At 51.5% G+C, this 24,308-nt stretch overlaps 1 protein-coding gene across 1 annotated transcript in view; it reads right to left on the bottom strand.

The window, feature by feature from the left end:
• LOC137313276 (filamin-A-like) overlaps nt 1–23,673 on the bottom strand; it is a 68,778-nt gene extending 45,105 nt beyond the window's left edge. Inside the window, 6 exon segments of the mRNA XM_067979401.1 lie at nt 526–644; nt 734–881; nt 2,007–2,104; nt 3,687–3,932; nt 23,296–23,555; nt 23,557–23,673. Of these exon segments, the coding sequence (XP_067835502.1) occupies nt 526–644; nt 734–881; nt 2,007–2,104; nt 3,687–3,932; nt 23,296–23,555; nt 23,557–23,585 (900 nt within the window). The 5' untranslated portion in view covers nt 23,586–23,673.
• Nucleotides 23,674–24,308: the final 635 nt, after the last annotated feature.

The following is a 24,308-nucleotide window of genomic DNA, read 5'->3' as shown; positions in this document are numbered from 1 at the left end:
CAGAACGAGGGGGCCATAAATATAAGAGAGTCACTCATAAATCCAATCGGGGAATTCAGGAGAAACTTCTTTACCCAGAGAGCGGTGAGAATGTGGAACTCGCTCCCACAGGGAGTGGTCGAGGGGAATAGAATCGATGGATTTAAGGGGAAGCTCGATAAACACATGAGGGGAGAAAGGAATAGAAGGAGAGGGTGATAGGGTGAGATGGAGGAGGCTCGTGTGGAGCATAAACACTGGGATAGACCAGTTGGGCCGAATGGCCTGTGCTGCAAAACGATGAAATCCCCCCCCAACTCCAGATGACGCCTTGGGCTATAGAAAGACCCCACCCAACTCTAGCAACATACTGCCTCCCAATGTCAATACATGGGAAACGAGCACTTAAGGGCGGGTGTTCGTCTTTGCTGCCATCGATACCTTGGCCTACGCCCCTTTGGAGGAGTCTTTTCTTCTCCACCCTACCCCCAAATACTCCCGTCTCCTCCCACCATCCTCCAGGCACCATCCTGGTCATCATCTTACCTCCTCACGGTGTCCTGCTGGGTCTTCAACGTAGACAAGAACCTCGCCTTGTCCCGCACTGATAGTTTCAACCGTAAACTCTGCCCGTCTCATCACCACGTTACCAGTTGGCTCAACGCCTTTGGGAGAAGCAGCAATTAGTTTCTTGCTAAAAAAAAACCAGGCAAAGACCAACTAACCGGGCAAGAGAGAGAGAGACAATACAGACCTGGTCCGTAGGCCCTGGCTTTCTTGGGGTTGAGTTTTGGTCTGAGGGGGGCACCAGGCTTCAGCTTGGCCTTGGGGAACTGGGATAGGTAGGTCATGACCGAGTGCTCGTCCACATTCGGGTCTAAAATCTCCTCTGGGGTGATCACCTGTGTCGGGGAAAGAAGAAAAAAAGAGAAACCAAAGAACGTCAAAGTGAGGAAGCCATTTTGTGTCAAGACCAAGATTACAGGAGGGAGGCCAAGAAGAGGCCACTAGGCCCCAATGAGGCTTTGCTCACCAAGGACCCAACCCCCTCCCCCAAAGACCCTTCGACCCCATAATTGAATATTCCATTACTCCCACCAGTCACGTTGCTCCCAACAAGTTGCAGAAGTCCTTCCAAGTTACTCTTCCCCCGCTCCCATGTTAGTTTTGGTGCGTCCACTCTGCTCCTACTTTCCTGGCCTCATTTGAACGGTCTAGGTTTACCTCATCAGTAATCAATATTTAGTTAGTGGCTCACCGGTGGCATTGCTCATGGTTCAAGAAGGGGAGCGTTATATTACCATGCCACAAACAATTATCCCACTGAGGTGGATCGGTGTCTCGGCAAGGCTACCAAAATTTTGATGTCAACGAAACTGTTTTTTGGAGGGGTGGTGGGATCTTCTACTTGAGGGGGCAGCCGGGGGGCCTCGGTTTAACGTCTCATCCGAAAGACGGCACCTCCGACAGTGCAGCGCTCCCTCAGTACTGGCGCATGGGAGCGTCGGGCCTGGATTACGGGGCTCGAGGGTGTGACGAAAGTGGCATGATGCCAGGATCGATGCCCACATCCGCCCCAAAAATTTACTTGCACTCGTCAGTATGCACATCTTCACCCAAAAAGGGTGATGGGGAAATCAGGATCGCTCCCCCAAAGAGCTGGTGAGGCTTTTTGGGGGGGGGGGGGGGGGGGGGGGGGGAAGGAAGAAGGAGGAAGAGCCAGTTTTGAAATTTTCAATTGACTGAGATTGACAGGTTTTTGTAGGGTAAGGGGGTTAAGGGTTACAGAACCAAGGCGGGTAGATTGAGTTAAGATACAGATCATGATCCAGTGGCAGAACAGGCTAGAGGGGCTGAATGGCCTCCTCCTGTTCCTACCTTCTTATGCCACTTGTTGCCCCCCCTCACCAAAGCTAATGAGTAGGCACAAACACACATCAATTCTTCCCCCCCCCCCTATTGTTCCAACACCAGACCCCCTCAAACCCCCTCCCATCCCAAATCCCAGCGGGATTAGGCAGACGTACCTGTGGAATTCCCAGCCAATCGTCAGCCTGCTGCATGGCTTCCCGAGCGTTCTCCACTGGCTTGCTGCCATCCCAGGTTTCCCAGTCTGGGCACAGACCTGGACAGGAAAGGGCAAAGGTCAAGTCAGTCAGACACACAAACCTCCCCACCCCCCCCCATATCAGCAGAGGCAACTTCCAATCGAAGGCCAAGCAAACAATTCAGGGTTAACTCTCCAGGCTAGAAGATTGCTCCACTATCCCTGGCCACAATGGAGATTATTGATGGGAGGGGGGGACAATTACCAAATCATCACTGCAAGTGACTGGGGGGGAAAAAAAAACGGTTTTGTGCATATAATTTGCATAACTATCCTCCACCCACTGCAATTTGCTAGAGAGAGAAATAATCCTGCTGTTATTGGGAGAGGTTGCTGTAGTTTTGTGTCACGAGTCTCTTTAAATAGACTCTGTAGACTGTTTGCTGGAGTGTGTTTAAATAGACTTTGTTTGCGGTGAGCCCTGCATTAAGCCCCACCCATTACTGACACCACCGTCAGCCAGACAGTAAAATTTAGGGTAACTGTCAAAGAGGGAAATCGGAACAAAAAAAAAAGCAGGGGGAGTTGGACTAATTGGATTGCTCTTTCGAAGAGCTGGCACAGGCACGATGGGCAGAATGGCCTCGTCCTGCACTGTACCATTCCACCAACCAGGCTTTCTCTGCGACTCCCTCGGGACAGGCAGCTTTAAGCATCTGGCATGTTATATTAGTATTGGTTTTTTTTTGGAAGTGATGAAGCATCGAGGGTACAATTAAAATCAGGCTGCAGGCACCACCACCCTTTCTAAAAGCCCCCACCCCTGCCTCCCCACAATAAAAACCCTTGTGTTCAACAAGAGCTCTCTTGACAGTCCGGAACATTCCACTCGGAGCAGGGAGTGGGCACGGCCTGGCTGCTCCCTCCAACGAAGGGTCTATTTTTAGACTTTGCAAGATGTTAATGAGAACCAGTCAGAAGTTTTAAGTACCTTGAAGATTGAGGAGTTGGGAAAAAGGGAAACAGAATTGTTGGCCAATGGTCAGAGAACTGGTTTGTCAGCATTATGGAATTTTACAGCACAGAGATAGGCCATTCGGCCCAACTGGTCCCTGCCGGTGTTTATTCTCCACACGAGCCTCCTCCCACCCTACGTCATCTGGCCCTTCTATTCCTTTCTCCTCTTACCTAAAACTCGGCTGCCTCCGTATCCTACCTCGCACCAAGTCCCGTTCACTCCCCCCTCCCATCGTTCTCGCTGGCCGACATTGGCTCCTGGCCTAGCAACACCTGGATTTCAAAATTCTCACCCTCTTGTTCAAATCCCTCCATGGCCCTCACACAACCTCCCTCCCCATTTCTAACCTCCTCCAGCCCTACAACCCTCCCAGCTCCTCCAATTCTGGCCTCTCATCCATCCCCGATTTCCATCGCTCCACCATTGGCGGCCGTGCCTTCAGCTACCTAGGCCCTAAGCTCTGGAATTCCCTCCCTGAACCACTGCCCAACATACAAACCCATTAGATACTGATGGACCTCTTTCTCTAGAATTTACTGGGGGTTAAACCAGGGGGAAGGGATGAAAAAAAAGCACTCTTGCCGTCTGGCGGCCATCTTTAGTTAGCGTCTGGCGGCCATCTTTAGTTAGCGGGGTCCTTACCAGGAGCACAGCTGTCCACCAAGGCGCCCAAGGCCTTGCCGGTCTGCCAGTCTCTGCTGAAGTTGGTGATCGGCATCTCAGGCAGCTTGTTCTGGATCCATCCCAGCAGCCTTTGCTTGGGGGTCTGCTTCTTGGCCTCATCGTCCTCTTCATCCCACATGGGCATTGAAATGGAGTAATGTAGAATGAGGGTCCATATCAGGCCCAGGATCAACTTCAGATTTCCATCTACAATGGCTTTGCTGTCTGCACAAGAAAAAAAAAGGCACATTTCATCGTTTGTTAAACGGCAGCTGGAGAAGATGGGCCTACTTGCATTTATCTGGCACCTTTAATGTAGTACGACGTCCAAGGCGCGTCAATCGTAGAAATTTGACACCGAGCCACATAAGGAGATATTAGGACAGGTGACCAAAAGCTTGCTCAAAGAGGGAGGTTTTAAGGAGCGTCTTAAAGGAGGAGAGAGAGGCAGAGAGGTTTAGGGAGGGAATTCCAGAGCTTAGGGCCGAGGCGGCTGAAGGCACGGCCGCCAATGGCGGAGCGATGGGAATCGGGGATGGGCAAGAGGCCGGAATTGGAGGAGCGCAGAGATCTGAGGGTTGTAGGAGGTTACAGAGATAGGGAGGGGGAGGTTTGAAAAATCGAGGCCTAGCCGGACCGGGAGCCAATGTCGGTCAGCGAGCACGGGGCGGAGGGGCGAACGGGACTCGAGTTAGGACACGGGGGCAGCAGAGTTTTGGACGAGCTGGTGTTTACAGGGTGAAAGATGAGGCCGGCTGAGAGAACATTAATCGCGTCTAGACACGATAAAAAAAGGATGAGGTTTTCAGCCGATTCACTGAGGCAGAACCTCACCCCAAGAGGAAAAACACAAATATATTCAACCAATGCTGCAGTAGTTGTCCGGGTTAATAAGAAAGAGAACATTCTCCCAGAGTGCTGAAGCAAGCAGGAATCGCCAACAGACTGTGGGAAGAGACATGACGACATTTTAACGAGCAGTAATGGTGCCAGCAAGCCTGGGTGTCGAAGGGGACTGTACGGGATGAATAACTCTTGATGAATACAGGCAAGATGGACAATTGAAGGCCAAGTCTGGACAGCCAAAGTCACTCAATCTGGAGAGAGAACACAAGGAACAAAAACCTATGGAATTGGAGGAAGGCCATAGTAACGCCAAGCAACGGCATGGAGATGGAACAGACTTCCTGGTAAGGTCATGTGACAATTAACCCTATAAGGATAAGGCACACCACAACCCTTTAGGGGGTCCAACCCAGTCTTGCTTCGGCTATAGCGCGAGCAGTCAAGATGACATGCTTACGGGGACCTGATGAGTCCCAAGCGCGTGAGTATATCAACACCAAATGGAATGGGTTCCATCAATGCTTCAGATCATTAAAGAGTATCAATCAGGTGTCTCAGTATTTCCTCGACTGTGAACGTCTATTTAAAAAAAAGGACCTGCCAATCTCACAAACCCGTCAGATCTCAAAGCTTCAAGCTCTGGGCCGGTAGGGGGGAGGAAGAGAACATTGGTAGCCATTATTGGGATGTCCCACAAGATTAGCCACCAATATTAGGGGGCCCCCCCACACATCTCAGGAACAGGTAAAATAGGGCAACTCCTGACAACGTTGGGCTCCCTCTGTACGGCACAAGAGTGGACAGGGGTCATGACCACCTTCCCCCCCCCAACAAATAGCTGCTTCCAGGACGAGAGAGCGCTTTCCAGAAAGATTCAAACCAAAAATCGACAAGGAGCGACCGAACCACAGGCCGGACAGTCCAGGGATGGAGACATCAATGGGGCAGGAAAGAGTTTGGACGAGACACCTTTTGATGGACAAACCACACCCTCCTCCCATCACACTCTGTCTAGGCTAACGCGTGACCATCACCCCAACTGGGGAGGTGGGCCAGCAATGGGACTTTACCACTCAGGCAGCACAATTTGGGGGGGGACGAGCCCAAGAACAGTTCGACACGGCCACTATGGGGGAGTTCTCCCCGATGTCCTGGGGCCGATATTTATCCCTCAACCAACACCTAAATGACCAGATCATCTGGTCATTTATCACATTGCTGTTCGTGGGATCTTGCTGTGCGCAAATTGGCCGCCACATTTCCGACAGGAGTCCTTCGTCAACTGCGAAACGTCTTTGGGACGTCTCGAGGTGGTGAAAGAGGCCGGAGAAAGGCAAGTTCCTTTCTTTGACCCTCTCCAACGCCACACAAAAATGGAGGTCCCCAAACACAGGGCTGCTGAAGAGGCAGGCCAAAATGGTGCCCAGTTGCTCCCAGAAGATCGCCAGTGGCTGTCCAGTTGGCACACCCCACAAAAGAGCGAGGAGTTATTTCAGGCAAGCGGCTGATTAAGGGGGGGGTGGGGAGCGGGCATAGGCTGGTCTGGTGGACCAGAGGAGGAAGGAAGCCACTTGAATTCAGGCACCCCCCCCCCCAGGGTGACTGGCAGCAAGCGAGGCAGAGCTTGAACAAAAGGTGGGTAGGTCGGGCGAGGAGTGAAACAGGGAATCCTTACAACTTACAGTGCGGAACGGGCCACTCAAGTCCGAGGTTTGATCTCCGGCTTGTGTAGAGTCAACTGGTCTTTGATGGGATAGTGGGGAGGGAGGCTGGGGGGGGGGAAGAGGTGGGTGCTGCTGTTGACCTCTATCCCAAAAATCAGGGGGGGGGGTGCAAAGGAACGCCATCGTGGGCAATTTGGACCAGACAAGGATGCCTCCTGTCCCCACAGCTCTGGGGGGTAAGAATGGCCTTATACTGGAAGGCACACCCAGAGAATTGGTTAGAAGGAGCAGGTCAGCTTTCTCTCTCTGGTTTAACCGCATCCCATCCCCAGCAACTTGCATTTATATAGCGCCTTTAAATGTACTAAAACCAGGGTGTTTCCCTGGGACGTAAATCAGACAAACTTTGACATGGAGCCACAAGAGATATTAGGACAGGTGACCAAAGGCTTGGTCAAAGAGGGAGGTTTTAAGGAGCTTCTTGAAGGAGGGGAGAGAGGCGGAGAGGTTTAGGGAGGGAATTCCAGAGCTTAGGGCCCAGGCGGCTGAAGGCACGGCCGCCAATGGTGGAGCGATGGGAATCGGGGGATGGGCAAGAGGCCGGAATTGGAGGGACGCAGAGATCTGGGAGGTTACAGAGATAGGGAGAGGCCATGGGCGGATTAGAGAACATGGATGAGAATTTCGGCCCAACAATGGCCCAAGCTGATGGGGGAGGACGCAGAGGAGGGCGGCCAGTATGATCCTGGGATGGGGGACTCGAGACTGGAGAGAGAGAGAGAGAGAGAGTGGGATTGTTCTCCTTAGAGCAGAGAAGGAGATTTAATCGAGGTGTTCAAAATCAGGAGGTTTTGACCGAGTAAATAAGGAGAAACTGTTTCCAGTGGGCAGGAGGGTCGGTGACCGGAGGACACAGATTTAAGATAATCGGGGAAAGAACCAGAGGGAGGAGATGAGGAGAATTTCTGATCTGGAATTCACTGCCTGAAAGGGCGGTGGAAGCAGATTCAATAATAACTTGCAAAGATTGGATAAATACTTGGAGAGGCAAAATTGTGACCAATTGGACAGCTCTTTCAAAGCTCCAGAATGGCCGCCTTCCATGCCGCATTATCCTACGAAATGAAGACATACCATACAGGGAGGTCACCGACCTCATGGTTGCAGATCGGTGCCTACCCCTGGCCCTCGTCCTACCATCTCAGCGTAGGGTTACTGGACGTACAAGACTTGATAGTCACCGTGTTGTCTCTATACTGGAGACAAGAGTGAAGTCGACCTTCATGGGACTCCCCATCTCGAGGGGGAGGGAGCAGAGAATGAGACAGCCTGGGCAATTATTTAGTTGCCTCGTCCGGCTGGCTCTGCAGCTCAGTTTCAGCATGGTCGTTGGGAGTTCAGAGTCTCCATGAAGGGACTCTTACATTGACTCTGCACCAGCACCTCCCAAACCCGCAACCTCTACCACCTAGAAGGACAAGGGCAGCAGGCACATGGGAACACCACCACCTGCACGTTCCCCTCCAAGTCACACACCATCCCGACTTGGAAATATATCGGCCGTTCCTTCATCGTCGCTGGGTCAAAATCCTGGAACTCCCTCCCTAACAGCACTGTGGGAGAACCTTCACCACACGGACTGCAGCGGCTCAAGAAGGCGGCTCACCACCACCTTCTCAAGGGGCACTTTATACTCCACACAAGCCTCCTCCCTCCCCAATTACCTCGTCCAGCCCTGCCCGCCCCTCTATCGGCCATGGCTCAGTGAGTCTCACTCCCCTCAGAGAGAGAGAGAGAGAGACCTGGGTTCGAGCCCCCACTCCAGAGACTCGAGCCCCGTAATCCAGGCCCCGACACTTTTTTTTCCCCCCCGCCACCCTCCCCGGTGCCGGTACTGAGGGAGCGCCGCACTGTCGGAGGGGCCGCCTTTCAGGATGAGACGTTAAACAGAGGCCCCCATCTGCCCCTCTCGGGTGGATGTAAAAGATTCCCTTAAACGTGCAAGCATGGGTCATTTAATTTAGAGAGCGGCTAACCGTTTAACTGCCCTTCGTTCTGGACTCACCCACAAGTGGGAGAAAGACAAGCCCTGCATTTCTATAGTGCCTGCTGCAACCCCAGGACGTCTCAGTGCTTTACTGCCAAAGTATCATTGGTCGTTTCCTCCTTCAGACACTGTCATGCTTTTGTAATAATGCAGCAGGTTTCAAACAGTTAAAGAATGTTATGGGTGTGTCTCAGACACAAGTTTAAACAAACCAGAAGATTTCAGGCATGGAATCAGAAATTCTGCCCCTCCCCACTTAACCAGTCTGATTTAATTATGATTACTCCCCCCAGTGACAGACCTGTACCCCAGTGTGAGAGACCCGGACCCACCAGTACTGTACCCCAGTGTTAGAGAGAGACCCGGACCCCCCAGTACTGTACCCCAGTGTTATACAGTGACAGACCTGGACCCCTCAGTACTGTACCCCAGTGTTATACAGTGACAGACCTGGACCCACCAGTACTGTACCCCAGTGTTATACAGTGAGAGACCCGGACCCCCCAGTACTGTACCCCAGTGTTATACAGTGACAGACCTGGACCCACCAGTACTGTACCCCAGTGTTATACAGTGACAGACCTGGACCCACCAGTACTGTACCCCATTGTTATACAGTGACAGACCTGGACCCCCCAGTACTGTACCCCAGTGTTATACAGTGACAGACCTGGACCCCCCAGTACTGTACCCCAGTGTTATACAGTGACAGACCTGGACCCACCAGTACTGTACCCCAGTGTTATACAGTGAGAGACCTGGACCCACCAGTACTGTACCCCAGTGTTATACAGTGACAGACCCGGACCCACCAAGACACTGCTGTGAACAATAACCAGTGAGACTGCATTAGTTAGAAACATACAAGGACAAAAAGGCAGCTATTTAACTCTGCATTGGGGGGCAGGAGGCCAGGGGTTAAACCTCTGTCCAGCCAGTGTTGGAGGCCCTGCCTATCCCTCAGAGACTACACTGAATAGAGTGGTCCTTCCCATCAGGATCTGACAGAGTTCCTTGCTGGTGACTCACTCAGGGCGACATTACTGGAGTGTTGGAACCAGTTCCAGTCTGTGGGAGGGGAGGGGAGGCGGGGGGGGCCGCCTCCCATGAACTGAAGGGAGTCACTCAGCACCCACTCAATAGGGACAGGACACCCCTCCCTCCCCAGTAATATCCTGGGACCAATCTTTAGAGGCATAGGAGTACAACAGCAAGGACGTCATGCTGAACCTTCAAACACTGGTTAGACCCTAGTATTGGGTCCAATTCTGGGCACCGCACTTTAGGAAGGATGTCAAGGCCTCGGAGAGGGCGCGGAGGAGATTTACTCGAATGGTTCCAGGGATGAGGGACCTCAGTTATGTGGAGAGACTGGGATTGTTCTCCTCAGAGCAGAGACGGTTAAGAGGAGATTTAATAGGCGTTCAAAATCATGAGGGGTTTTGATGGAGTAAATAAGGAGGAACCGTTTCCAGTGGGCAGGAGGGTCGGTGACCAGAGGACGCAGATTTAAGATAATCGGGAAAAATTTGCAGGGCTACAGGGAAAAAAAAGAGCAAGGTGGGGAGAATCGAATTGGCTAGTTCTTGCCAAGAGCCAGCACAGGAACAATGGGCTGAACGGCCTCCTACTGTGCTGGAAGATTCTGTAACTCTCGTTACAAAAAAAAAGTCTAATCGGACTCCTTCATAAGTGTGAAGTCACTTGGTTACCAGGTCCCACGGAATTATATCCTAATACAAGGGGTTAGATCACAGGACCAGTAATCCAGGGTACAGTCGGGTGGGGGATTATATCACTGGATCAGTAACAGCGACCGCAAAGCTGTTGGATTGCCGTTTAAAACGCCCCCCCCCACAACCGGTTCACTCGAGTCCCTTTAGGGACAAAGAAACGCCCCTTATCCGGTCAGTCCCACACCCAATATGGCGGACTCAACCACCCTCGAGTCGCTCAGTTTCAAAACTTACCAGCGGATCAAGGCGGCCCACCTCAAGCGTCAGCCTTGCAGAGAACAAACACCCACGTACTGCCCCTCCCCAAGAGCAGGTCTACGACGACAGACAGACAGGCCGAGACAGAGAGACAGAGAGACAGAGAGACAGAGAGACAGAGAGACAGAGAGACAGAGAGACAGAGAGACAGAGAGACAGAGAGACAGAGAGACAGAGAGCGAGCGAGCCATGCCCACCGTACCAGGAGGCTGGAAGGTTTCAGTTGATAAATGGGCAAGACATCGCAATCCAACGCTCTCGCCAAAATATTTCTTGAAAACTAGCCACATGTTCATATTTGGTAATCCTGATGAGCTAGTAACAATCGTTTGGTTAGTAGCTTCCTGCCTTCTGGGCCCTGGTTAAAATTTTTCAGTCACAAATCACAGGGAGAAAAAAAAAAATTCCATGCTAACATTCCCTTATATGGCCCACCTCACATCCAGGGCAAGTACGGAGAGAGACAGGCCAACCTATGTAGCACTGTCGATTGTAAACTCATCCCTCAAACCACCTTCACGTACCAGATGCCCCCTTCCAGATTGCTCTTCCTGGCGCCAGCTGTGCCTCAGTGAGTCTCCCTCTCGCCCCCTCGCAGCCCCCACTCCAGAGACTCGAGCCCTGTAATCCAGGCCCAACACCGAGGGAGCATGCACTGTCGGAGGGGCCGTCTTTCGGATGAGACGTTAATGCCGGTGGAGGTAAACGGCCATTATTTCAAAGAGCAGGGGAAGTTCTCTCCCTGGGCCTCCACCCACCCCCCCCAAATATTTATCCCTCAAATCAACATCCCTCGAAATCTGCTCATGATCACATTGCTGTTTGTGGGATCTTGCTGTGCGCAGATTGGCGTTTCCGACATTACAACAGTGACCGCACTTCAACAAAAAAAAAAAAGCTACTTCTTTGGCCGAGGCGCGCTTCAAGGACGTCCTGAGGGGGCCGGAGAGAAACGGGAGTTCCTTTGCGAAAACATTTTGGCCAACGCCCCAGGACCTGGACGAAAACAGGAGGCAACTGGACCAATTAGGATGGGGGGAACTCTTAACATCACCATGGTTGCGAGTCACGGCCCTCCAATGGGCGCACGGTATCAAAGTTAACCCAGAATGCACTGGAAGGCGCCTCACTACATCCTGGTCTTGCATGGTTTGAGTGATGATACATGGCCTCCCTCCCACGACTCCTGGCAGTGGGGGGGGGGGTGGGGGACAACAGGGTAGACCTCGTCTTGGGTGGGTGCGGAGAGGAGACACAGTGACCCTGCAGTTGCTATACCAATCATAAGGCTCCCATTTCAGGGACTCCCGAGCGGGATGGTGGAGGGGGGGGCGGGGCTGAAATCTTGTTCACAAGAAGAATACGCTGTCCCTTTAAGAACGAGCATCTCACGCCAAGCCAGGAAGATGGGCTGGTGCGTTCTCAGGCCCGGGCTGTTATTTTTGGACTGGGTGGGGGGGCCACCCCCCACCCCAGAACTTAAATTAGGCTAAGGGTGGAGTGGGGAAGGAGGAGTCAACAAGAGGAACAGAGAAGGGGCCCAGGGGTGGGTGCGATTCATTGAAGCAAATTAAACGTGCCTTTCGTTTTGGATAAAAGAGTGCGATCTGAACACATTCAGCACAACAAGTGCCCGAAGTTCACCAGGCCGACAGAAAGGCTGCCCTCCCCAGAGGCGGCAGCAGGTTAGACAAAACACATCCCTTGCTTTTATCCCCCCGCGCCCCCCCTCGACAGTAGGGTTTAAACTGAGCGATAGGCCCCGGGTTTGGTTTCTGGCCGATGCCCAGTTAGCAGACCCCAGTAGTCGGGGGGGGGCACTCCAACGACAGGGCGCCTACACTGGGTCCCAATCCAGCAATACGTCAGATTTTAAAATCCCTCCCGGATCTCTGCCCTCCTCCCATCCCGGCCTCTTGCGCATCCCCCCCCCTGATTCCCATCGCTCGCCGTGCCTTCAGCCGCCTCGGCCCCCAAACTCTGAAATTCCTTCTCCGCCTTTAAAGACCCTCCTTGAAAGGCTACCTCTGACCAAAAGCTCGGCCGCTGTCCTAATATCTATGCGGCTCGGGGTGTTCAGCTACGTTGAAACACACTCGGGATGCAATTCGGTGTTGAGGGAGGGTTAAATATCAGATAGGGTCCAAAAAAAAAAAAAAACGAATCAACTGCCCCTCACCCACCCGACAGCCTGATTAACAAGGCCCAAAGCGGCATTCAGCCCAACAGGAAAAGGGGCAGATCTCACTTGAACTGCCTTCTCAAAAAAAAAAGCCTTCTCTCTCTCTCTCTCGTGCATGCAAGGCTGCTCCCTTAATATGACCTACATCCTTACATATTTTTCCCATATAAGGAACGGCAGGGCCCAGCTTGGCACAATTTCAGGAGTTTTTTTCCCCCCCCCCCCTTCTCATCTCCGATTTCACTGTGAAGCCCGCCTCTCCGGCGTAGGAATCCCAGACAGGCCGAAACATTCTCCTTTTTTGAAAAAAAAAAAGCCCGTTTCACGTCGTCACAGGCTCCTGGCGCTCGAACTCGGTATAGAATTATCAGGCCGTTCGGCCCGACTGGTCTGTGCTTCCCCCACGAGCCTCCATCGCACCCTGTTCCTTTCTCCCCTCGTGTGTTCATGCGGCTTCCCCTTAAATCCAACCTATTCCCCTCGACCACTCCACGTGGGAGCGAGTTCCACATTCTCACCGCTCTCTGGGTGAAGAGGTGGAAGATGAAGGAGAGTTCTCCTGGGGCCATTATTTACCCCTCAACCATCACCACTAAAAACAGATGATCTGGTCATTTATCACATTTGCAGTTTGTGGGATCTTGCTGTGCGCAAATTGGCTGCTGCGTTTCCCACATTACAACAGTGAGCGCACTTCAAAAAAAAAAAGTACTTCATTAGCTGTAAAACGCTTTGGGACGTCCAGAGGTGGTGAACGGGGGACAGAGAAATGCAAATCCTCTTTCAAACATCAAGGGAGGGGGGAGGGGAAGAGGGGTTCCAGGAACCCCAGTCCCATTCCGACTCAACAGTCACGTTCTGGGCCTGTGTGGGGACCGAGGGGTTAAATCCCCCTCAGTCTAACTCGCATGTAAATTGACGGAACAAAAAGGGAAGATTAAAAATTGACGTTTTTAAAACCGGACAGTAATTCTGCGTGGCCCTCTCCAACCAAAAACATCCCAAGGCCCTTTGTAGGAGTGTGAATCAGACACCGAGTCCCATAAGGAGATATTGGGACAGGTGACCAAAAGATCAGTCAACGAGGGGGGTTTTAAGGAGCGTCTTAAAAGGAGGAGGGAATGCCAGAGCTCAGGCGGCTGAAGGCACGGCCGCCAATGGTGGAGCGATGGGAATCGGGGTGGGGGAGATACAAGAGGCCGGGATCGGAGGAAGGCAGAGATCTCCGAGGTTAGAGATAGGGGGATTTGAAAACGAGGATGAGAATTTTAAAACGGAGGCGTTGCCAGACTGGGAATTCACTGCCTGAAAGGGTGGGGGAAAAGCAGAGCAGATAGTAACTTTCAAAAAAGCAAAAATCGGGTAAACACTTGAAGGCAAAATAAAGTTACAGGGAATGAGTGAAATATCAAGCAGTGAACTGACTAATTGTGTTGCTCAGGATCTACTGTGCTCCACCATTGGCGGCTGAGCCTTCAGCTCTGAAATACTCTCTCCCCTCCTTTAAGACGCTCCTTAAAACCTCTCTCTTCGGTAATCTTGTGCCAATACCTCCTTCGGCCTCTGTCAAATCTATTTGCCGTATGCGAGCTGCTGCGACACATTAAGGCGGCACCGTATAAAAATGAAAGTTGGCGATCATCGATCGGCCTGCGCGCACGAAAGCAACAGTCTCAGCGCGGACAGACGGCAGACGCTGCTCCCCACCGTGCGCGGGCTGACTTGCGATCGGCCGGCTGGAACGCCAGCGAGTTCACACCGAGGAGAGGGGGGGGAAAAAAAAAAAGCAGTTCACGCGGCCTGCCGACACAGACAAGGCACCGTTTAAACCTTGAGACAGCGGGGAAGAGCCCGAGACACCGGGGAGCGCTCACCGTCCTGCAGACAGCGGGAGCGAGATCCACAGTCTCACCGCTCTCTGGGGAAAGAAGTTTCTCCTGAATTCCCGACTGGATTTATTAGTGACTCTCATTTATGACCTGATAAATGACGCGGCTGTTAAATTCAACACAAGACAAAAAGTACACCAAATTAAAACTTGTGTTATGGGAGGACATGTCCAGCCACAAATATAATTAACTCAACCGTGTAGGTGCGATAACCAGACAGGCTTGTGACCATGGTCTGGTCCGAAATGAACTAAATTCCCATTAATGTCAACACAGATCCAAACACTCCCATTTGCCAAGGGGTTGAGCAACTCAGTGTACGATGGGGGGGGGAAAAAAGAGAAAAGAGCAGAATGGGATCAATCCAGGTAGCTCTTTCAACGAGCTAGCACAGGCTCGAAGGGCCAAACGGCCACCTGCCGTGCCGCATCATACAATACGACTCAGGAACCCACGCCCTTATTCCAAGAAGGCCGGCAGCTAAAACAAGGCAGCGGGACTATCATCTCGGTTTCGTACAGCTCGAGATTGTCCAATCCCACCTCACATTTGCGCAATTTGCTTTTCCTGCCCTGTCTTGTCGTCTCGGGCCAGCTGTCAGTTCCCTGCAACACGTCTTGCGGTTTTGGCTGACAAGTTAACCGCCCTCCAATCCTCCGAGCTGCCCGCTGGCACTTCTTGGTTATAGATACCGTTGCGGCAAAGCTTAATCTCCTCCGAACACGGGTTTCTGCACCCTCCCCGGTTAACCCACACGCTCCCTCGCTGGCGGGCAGTTCAAGGTCTCAGCCACCCCAAGGGAGGGGTCACAGCCAAAACACTCCTGATTTTACCAGGGCCCCTTCACCTGGAGCGCAAGATATTACAGAAGATTCTGAGGGGGGTTGACAGGGTAGATGCGGAGAGAATGTTTCCCCTCATAGGGGGAAATCAAACTCAGGGGGGGAGGGGGCATAGTCTCAGAATAAGGGGTCACCCACTTAAGACGGCAATGAGGAGGGATTTCTTCTCCTGGAGGGTCGTGAACCTTTGGAATTCTTTACCCCGAAGAGCGAGGGAGGCCGAGTCATGAAATACATTCAAGGCGGAGTTCGACACATTTTTGATCAGCGAGGGAGTCAAAGGCTATGGGGAAAGGGCAGAATCCGATCAGCCGTGATCTCATTGAACGGCGGAGCAGGCTCGAGGGGGCCGAACGGCCGACTCCTACCTCTCCTGTTCATAAAATCAGACAAGATTTGACACAGAGCTACAGGGGGATTATTAGGACAGGTGAAGCTTGGTCAAAGAGGTGGGTTTTGAAGGAGGAGAGGGGGTTTAGGGAGGGAATTCCAGAGCTCAGGGCCGAGGCAGCTGAAGGCACGGTCGCCAATGGCGGAGCGATGGGAATCAGGGGGATGGACAAGAGGCCGGAATTGGAGGAGGGCAGAGATCTGGGAGGTTACAGAGATAGGTTGGGGCGAGGGCCACGGAGGGATTGGAACACAAGGATGAGAATTTTATAAGAGGCGTTCCCGGACTGGGAGCCAATGTCGGTCCATGACCAGAAGCCCCGAACCAACATCAGCCACTGGACAAGAGCTCACTGAAATCTCAAGGGTTGGGGGCTTCAACAGAGAGGCTGGATCCCCCTCTCCACCAGTCACTCCAAACCCTCAGGAGTTGGGCCGACACACGCGGACCCAGCTCCACACGACTGTAACCGGCACCTCAAAACTCTATCTCCGGCATGGCGGAGGTTTGGATGACTGTCAAAAGGCACGGAGGCGGGAATGGGGGCCTCAACATTGAGAGCAAAAAGAGGGGGGTCAGTACTTAGCCTGAGAACTGAAACACTCCCAGGGCAGGTACAGGGTTAGATGCAGAGTAAAGCTCCCTCTACACTGTCCCATCAAACACTCCCAGGGCAGGTACAGGGTTAGATACAGAGTAAAGCTCCCTCTACACTGTCCCGTCAAACACTCCCAGGGCAGGTACAGGGTTAGATACAGAGTAAAGCTCCCTCTACACTGTCCCATCAAACACTCCCAGGGCAGGTACAGGGTTAGATACAGAGTAAAGCTCCCTCTACACTGTCCTGTCAAACACTCCCAGGGCAGGTACAGGGTTAGATACAGAGTAAAGCTCCCTCTACACAGTCCCGTCAAACACTCCCAGGGCAGGTACAGGGTTAGATACAGAGTAAAGCTCCCTCTACACTGTCCCATCAAACACTCCCAGGGCAGGTACAGGGTTAGATACAGAGTAAAGCTCCCTCCACACTGTCCCGTCAAACACTCCCAGGGCAGGTACAGGGTTAGATACAGAGTAAAGCTCCCTCTACACTGTCCCATCAAACACTCCCAGGGCAGGTACAGGGTTAGATACAGAGTAAAGCTCCCTCTACACTGTCCCATCAAACACTCCCAGGGCAGGTACAGGGTTAGATACAGAGTAAAGCTCCCTCTACACTGTCCCATCAAACACTCCCAGGGCAGGTACAGGGTTAGATACAGAGTAAAGCTCCCTCCACACTGTCCCATCAAACACTCCCAGGGCAGGTACAGGGTTAGATACAGAGTAAAGCTCCCTCTACACTGTCCCATCAAACACTCCCAGGGCAGGTACAGGGTTAGATACAGAGTAAAGCTCCCTCTACCCCCCAATCCCAAAAGGAAGCCTCCTACTTAATCAGTATAGGAAATGTCCATCAATTGCTAACTGCCGTGATGCCCAATGGGGTGAATTGTCCTCAGGGAGGTCACTGAGGCACACCCTCGAACTGACCCCTCTGAAGTGGCCCCTTAGTTGCATCAAACCCACTATGGGCAACAGTGGGGGGGGAGGAACGGGCATTAAATGCCAGGCTTGCCAGCAACACCCACCTCAAGAACCTGAACTGTTCACTCATCTCAACCACTGCCCATGGGATCTTACTCTGCACAAGACAGGCAGGCGCGATCACCGCGGTTCAGAGAGAGTCGGCCGCAGGTCGAGCGCCAGCTCTCGGAGACACTCGAGGTCGGCAGTACAATCGGGCGGGCCCTCGCCCGCGGGTTGCCACTCAACTGCTGGATGGAGTTTCTATCTGAGGAGGGAGGGCAGTGTTTGGGAATGACTGTTGACAGCAATATCGTGACAGCCAGACTCCCCACACACACACTCAAATGGCACCCTTCTCATGTCACAGGAAAACCACAACACACTGCCATCGATCAATGCCAGTCACCTTGGGCAAGATAGCAAAATGTGCAGGAGGTTTCTCAATCTACAGTCATGCGAACATGCAGGATAAGGGAGAGCCAGTGGGGGGGTTCGTTGTGAGGGGGATAGAATTGAAAAGCAGAGAGAGAGAGGTTTGTGTAAAGTTTCAAACGTTGGTGCACACAGTTACGGTCTCCGTATTACAAAAAAAAAGGCACTGAATGAGCCCAGAGGTTATAAACTTAAATCAGGAAAGACTGAACAGGCTGGGGCTCTTTTCTCCAGAAAGAGGAGTGACCTGATCGAGGTCTTCAAAATTATGAAGGGGTGCGGTAGGGTAGACCGAGAGAAACAAAGGAGCAGGCCATTCGGCCCCTCGAGCCTGCTCCGCCATTCTATCAGATCATGGCTGATCTTCTACCTCAACTCCACTTTCCCGCCCGATCCCCGTATCCCTCAAAGTCCAGAAATCTACCCATCTCGGCCTTGAATATACTCAACGACTGAGCATCCACAGCCCTCTGGGGTAGAGAATTCCAAAGACTCACCACCCTCTGAGTGAAGAAATTCCTCCTCATCTCAGTCCTAAACGTTTCCACTTGTGCAGGGAGACCAGAACGAGGGGGGGGGCCATAAATGAGAGAGAGAGGGAGTCACTCGTAAATCCAATCGGGGAATTCAGGAGAAACTCCTTTGCCACTTCAACCACCCAATCAGCTGAAACCCCCTGCTTTCTGGGATCTGCCACAAGAACCCAAAAATGGAGAGAAAGCAGAAAGAAATGAGACTCTTCCCCTTCGTAAATCAGATTGCTTCGTCCACACAGGCCAAATGCACCCCCACCTCACAACATCTGACCCTCCCGTTCCTCATCTGTGTTTAATAAGCTTTAAAAAAAAAATCATTCAGCCACTGGAGCGTCAGTGGGTCTCACTCTCTTTCCCCTCCCTCGGAGGGAGACGGTCGAGGGTTCGAGCCCCCGCTCCAGAGACTCGAGCATCGTAATCCAGGCCCCGACACTCCCTCCCCCCACCCCACGATCGAGGGGGGGGCCGCACTGCGGGAGGGGGCCGTCTTTCGGGGCGAGACGTTAGACGGAGAGCCCCCCACCGTCTGCCCTCAGGTGGGCAGAAACGATCCCACGGCCGCTATCACGAAGAGCAGAGGGCGGGAGGGCCCTCCCCGGTGTCCCGATATTTATCCCTCGACCAACATCACCGAACAGATGATCTGGGTCATTTATCTCATTCGCTGTTTGTGGGATCTTGCTGTGCGCAAATTGGCTGCCGCGTTTCCTACATTACAGTGAGCACACTTCAGTGGCTGAGAGATGCTTTGGGACATCCTGATGTTGCAAGAGGCACTGCAGAAATGGCAAATGTTTTCTGCACCACACCCAGCATAGAAGATAGACATCGAAAGATCAGAAATCCCCACTTCCCCTCAGACGATCTGACAGCCACATGAGGCGGGGAGCCGAGGCAGCTGAAGGCCCGGCCGCCAATGGTGGAGCAATGGGAGAAGGGGAGGGGATGGACAAGAGGCCAGAATTGGAGGAGCGCAGAGTTGTAGGAGGTTAGAGAGGGCGATGGAGGATGAGAATTTTTTTTAAATAGTGGCTCAGAAGCCAAGAAAACCACATTCTCCCACCCTAACCCGAGCAACAAGTCAGAACACAGGGCGTGCTGTCCCTTTAATAAGCAACTCATTGCTGGAAGTGTACTGAGACCGAGGAGCTCAGCATCTCCCCCCAGTGGCTCAGATAAAATCTCCAGCCCCCACCCAGTGTGGGACAATTTAAAACAGGCCATGTCGGTTCCCTCGGCATCATCTCCAGTCCCCCACCCAGGGTGGGGGGTAGGCGAAGGAAAGGGGGAACGAGGCCCTGCCCTATATTAGTGCCCCCACCCCCCCAAAAACCAGAAAGCACCAGGTCGAGTTCAGCTGTGATGCACCTCAAGGTGGAGTAGCAGACGGCTTACACTCATGCGTCTAGACTCGGAACAGTCACCTGGGTGAGGCAACTGGCAACTCAGACCATCGTGAGTCAGGACCTGGGGGAGGGAGGGAAAAAAATCAAAGCTTCTCAAAGAAGAGACTGAGACACAAAAGAAAGAAAAAAAGAAAACGAGAAAGGCAAGAGAGAGAGAAAGAAAAACACGAGAAAGGCAAGAGAGAGAGAAAGAAAAACACGAGAAAGGCAAGAGAGAGAGAAAGAAAAACACGAGAAAGGCAAGAGAGAGAGAAAGAAAAACACGAGAAAGGCAAGAGAGAGAGAAAGAAAAACACGAGAAAGGCAAGAGAGAGAGAAAGAAAAACGAGAAAGGCAAGAGAGAGAGAGAAAGAAAAAGAAAGGCAAGAGAGAGAGAGAAAGAAAAAAGAGAAAGGCAAGAGAGAGAGAGAAAGAAAAAAGAGAAAGGCAAGAGAGAGAGAGAAAGAAAAACAGAGAAAGGCAAGAGAGAGAGAGAAAGAAAAACAGAGAAAGGCAAGAGAGAGAGAGAAAGAAAAACAGAGAAAGGCAAGAGAGAGAGAGAAAGAAAAACAGAGAAAGGCAAGAGAGAGAGAAAGAAAAAAGAGAAAGGCAAGAGAGAGAGAAAGAAAAAAGAGAAAGGCAAGAGAGAGAGAGAAAGAAAAACAGAGAAAGGCAAGAGAGAGAGAAAGAAAAACGAGAAAGGCAAGAGAGAGAGAAAGAAAAACAAGAAAGGCAAGAGAGAGAGAAAGAAACGAGAAAGGCAAGAGAGAGAGAAAGAAAAAACGAGAAAGGCAAGAGAGAGAGAAAGAAAAACAAGAAAGGCAAGAGAGAGAGAAAGAAAAAACGAGAAAGGCAAGAGAGAGAGAAAGAAAAAACGAGAAAGGCAAGAGAGAGAGAAAGAAAAACGAGAAAGGCAAGAGAGAGAAAGAAAAACGAGAAAGGCAAGAGAGAGAGAAAGAAAAAAAAGAGAGAAAGGCAAGAGAGAGAGAAAGAAAAAAGAGAAAGGCAAGAGAGAGAGAGAAAGAAAAACGAGAAAGGCAAGGAGAAAGAAAAACGAGAAAGGCAAGAGAGAGAGAGAAAGAAAAACAGAGAAAGGCAAGAGAGAGAGAAAGAAAAAAGAGAAAGGCAAGAGAGAGAGAGAAAGAAAAACAGAGAAAGGCAAGAGAGAGAGAAAGAAAAACGAGAAAGGCAAGAGAGAGAGAAAGAAAAACAAGAAAGGCAAGAGAGAGAGAAAGAAACGAGAAAGGCAAGAGAGAGAGAAAGAAAAAACGAGAAAGGCAAGAGAGAGAGAAAGAAAAACAAGAAAGGCAAGAGAGAGAGAAAGAAACGAGAAAGGCAAGAGAGAGAGAAAGAAAAAACGAGAAAGGCAAGAGAGAGAGAAAGAAAAACGAGAAAGGCAAGAGAGAGAAAGAAAAACGAGAAAGGCAAGAGAGAGAGAAAGAAAAAAAAGAGAGAAAGGCAAGAGAGAGAGAAAGAAAAAAGAGAAAGGCAAGAGAGAGAGAGAAAGAAAAACGAGAAAGGCAAGGAGAAAGAAAAACGAGAAAGGAGAGAGAAAAAGAAAGAAAGGCAAGAGAGAAAGAAAGAGAAAGAGGCAAGAGAGAAAGAGGAAGGCAGAAAGAAGGGAGGAGGGGGAAGCATGCGTGAGGGGGGTGAAGACAGGATATGCATGGATAGAGGGAGGAAAGGGAGGAGAGAGAGAGAGAGAGAAAGAAGGAGGCAGCACAGCCAGAGAGAGAGAGAGAGAGGCCACACCCAGGATTCACCCTGCTTCCAGCAACTTCTCGCAGAATTGCTCGGGCTCGGAGTAAAAGTCTCACAACCGCCGCCCCCTACCCCGAAAAGAAAAATCTAAACCTACCCTTCCTGTTCACCACCCCAGGTTTCCCCCCTAGGCCGGGAGGGGGGGGGTGGGGGGTTTAAGAAACTGCAGGGACTTTTCTCGTCTCTAAAACACCCACTGCTCCAATGCACAGTGTTGGAGAGAAAGCGACCGTTTTGTATTAATCCCGATAACATGGGATATTTAACAAAAGACACACCACGTTTTTTTTTCCTCCAGAAGGGGGGAGGAAAGAGAAAGTGACTATTCACATTCCAACCCACAAAAAAAATCTCGACACCCGTACAGATGCCGGCAGCATGAAATCAGCATTTAACAAGGGACAAGAGAGAGAGAGAGAAAAAAAGTTAGACAACTTTCAGAAAGAAAAACTTTTGACCAAGTAGAAAAGTTCTGTTCGCAGCAAGTTTTTAAAGAGAAGTGTTCTCGATTTCAGACAAATGAATGGAGGGAGTTTTACACTTTAAAAAAAATTAAGCTTTAGTTTGTTTAAATTGCCCCTCCAAAAAAAAAATAATATAAGCGTTAATCACAGGAAAGCAGATTTACTCTTAAAAACCCCCCAAGTCAGGTATGAGAATTTTTAAAAAAAAAGTTTTCTACCGAGGAACAGGGGCGAGGCACCGAACTGTGAAACAATTAAAACCAAAAGATTTGCAAACTGCATGAGAGTCCTTTGAATCTGGTCAAAAAAAACTCCCTCCCTGAGAAGTTGGTGTGAAAAAAAAAATCACTTTTGTAAAGAAAGTTGCAATTGTTTTCTATGGTCAAAGAATTTGCAAAACTTCGGTCAATTTCACCCCAAAAACAGTCTGTGGGTTAATTTCACCTCCCTCCAAAAAAGTTTGTGGGTTAATTTCATCTCACCCCCCCCCCCACACGAAAAAGTGTGGGTTAATTTCACCTCCCCCCCAAAAAAGTTTGTGGGTTAATTTCACCTCCCTCCCCCTCCAAAAAAGTTTGTGGGTTAATTTCACCTCCCTCCCCAAAAAAGTATGTGGGTTAATTTCACCTCCCTCCCCCCCCAAAAAAAAAGTTTGTGGGTTAATTTCACCTCCCTCCCCAGAAAAAGTATGTGGGTTAATTTCACCTCCCTCCCCCCCCAAAAAAAAGTTTGTGGTTAATTTCACCTCCCTCCCCCCAAAAAAAAAGTTGTGGTTAATTTCACCTCCCTCCCCCCAAAAAGTTTGTGGGTTAATTTCACCTCCCTCCCCCCCAAAAAAGTTTGTGGGTTAATTTCACCTCCCTCCCCCCCAAAAAAGTTTGTGGGTTAATTTCACCTCCCTCCCCCCCAAAGAAAGTTTGTGGGTTAATTTCACCTCCCTCCCCCCCAAAAAAGTTTGTGGGTGAATTTCACCTCCCTCCCCCCAAAAAAAGTTTGTGGGTGAATTTCACCTCCCCTCCCCCCAAAAAAAGTATGTGGGTTAATTTCACCTCCCTCCCCCCAAAAAAGTATGTGGGTTAATTTCACCTCCCTCCCCCCCAAAAAAAAGTTTGTGGGTAATTTCACCTCCCTCCCCCCACAAAAAGTATGTGGGTTAATTTCACCTCCCTCCCCCCCCCAAAAAAAGTATGTGGGTTAATTTCACCTCCCTCCCCCCAAAAAAGTATGTGGGTTAATTTCACCTCCCTCCCCCAAAAAAAGTATGTGGGTTAATTTCACCTCCCTCCCCCCCAAAAAAAAGTTTGTGGGTTAATTTCACCTCCCTCCCCCCCAAAAAAGTAGGTGGGTTAATTTCTCCCCGCCCCCCCAAGTAACAAAAGTTTGTGGGTTAATTTCACTTCCTCCCCCCCCCCCCCCCCACCACGTTAAAAAAAGTTTGTCAAGAAAGTTCAGTAAAAGTTTTAAACAGAACACTTACAGATGGTTGAAGTTTTTGAGGGAGGGGGTGGTTTGTTGGGAGGAGGGGGGGGGGATTTTTTTTTTGGGGGGGGGGGGGTTTGGAGGGGGGGGGGGGATTTAAGACTCACCGATGGACACCAGCTTGATATTCTCCCGGTCCAAGAACTCCAGCCCCACCGACACGTTCTCCAGCTGCATCTGCCTGAAGTTGGGTCTCTGATTGAACTTTCTGAACATCTTCTTCTGGCTGAGCACCTCCAGCAGGGCGATGAGCCTCAAGCCGTCGCTGAGGTCGGTCTGCAGGTTCGCAATCCGCTTGTTCACACACTTCAGGTGCTCGTTGCACCAGCGGGTGAAGGTGTTCTGCTGGATCTTCTTCATGGGGCGTCCTCGCCAGGTCCTTCTCTGTGGCCGGCATGTCTGCGTCTGTTGTCGGTGGTGGTGCTGCTTGCTCCTCCTCCTGGTGCTGCTGCTGCTCCTGTCCCGCCCGCTCCCGCTGTAAGCGGGTTTTGCCTCGGACTCAACTGCGAGCTGCTCATCTCTGCAGAGTCTGGGGAAGGCAAAGCGTTTCCTCTGCTGGAGGAGACAGGGTATTAATGGGAGGCTCTTAAAGGGCCCCCGTCCCCTCTCCTCACTCCCCTCCTCACTCCCCTCATCCTCCCCTCCCCTCCCTCTAGCCCTCCTCCTACCTTCCCTCCACTTCGCCCACCCCTCATCCTCACCCCTCATCCTCTCCTCCTACCTTCCCTCCTCTTCCTCACCCCTCCCCCTCCTCCTCTCCTATCTTCCCTCCTATTCTTCACCCCCTCCTCCTCCTCCCTCCCTTCCCTCATCTCCTCCCCTCTCTCCACCCCTCATGCTCGCCTCCTACCTCCCCTCCTCTTCCTCACCCCCACCCCCTCTTCTCCTCCTCCTAACCACCCCCTATCCTCTCCTCTTCCTCACCCCTCCTCCTCCCTCCCCTCCACCACCCCTCATCTCCTCTCCTCTTCCTCAGCCTCACCCCTCCTCCTACCACCCCTCCTCTTCCTCAGCCCCTCCCCTCCTCCGCTCTCCTCCCCGTCCTACCCCTCCCCTCCTCCACCCTCCGCTCCCTTCTCTCCTCCCCTCCTCCACCCTCCCCTCCTCCACCCTCCCCTCA

The sequence above is a fragment of the Heptranchias perlo genome, unplaced genomic scaffold, assembly GCF_035084215.1.
Source record: "Heptranchias perlo isolate sHepPer1 unplaced genomic scaffold, sHepPer1.hap1 HAP1_SCAFFOLD_455, whole genome shotgun sequence".
Lineage (NCBI taxonomy): Eukaryota > Metazoa > Chordata > Chondrichthyes > Hexanchiformes > Hexanchidae > Heptranchias > Heptranchias perlo.
This window is presented reverse-complemented; position numbering and strand designations above follow the sequence as displayed.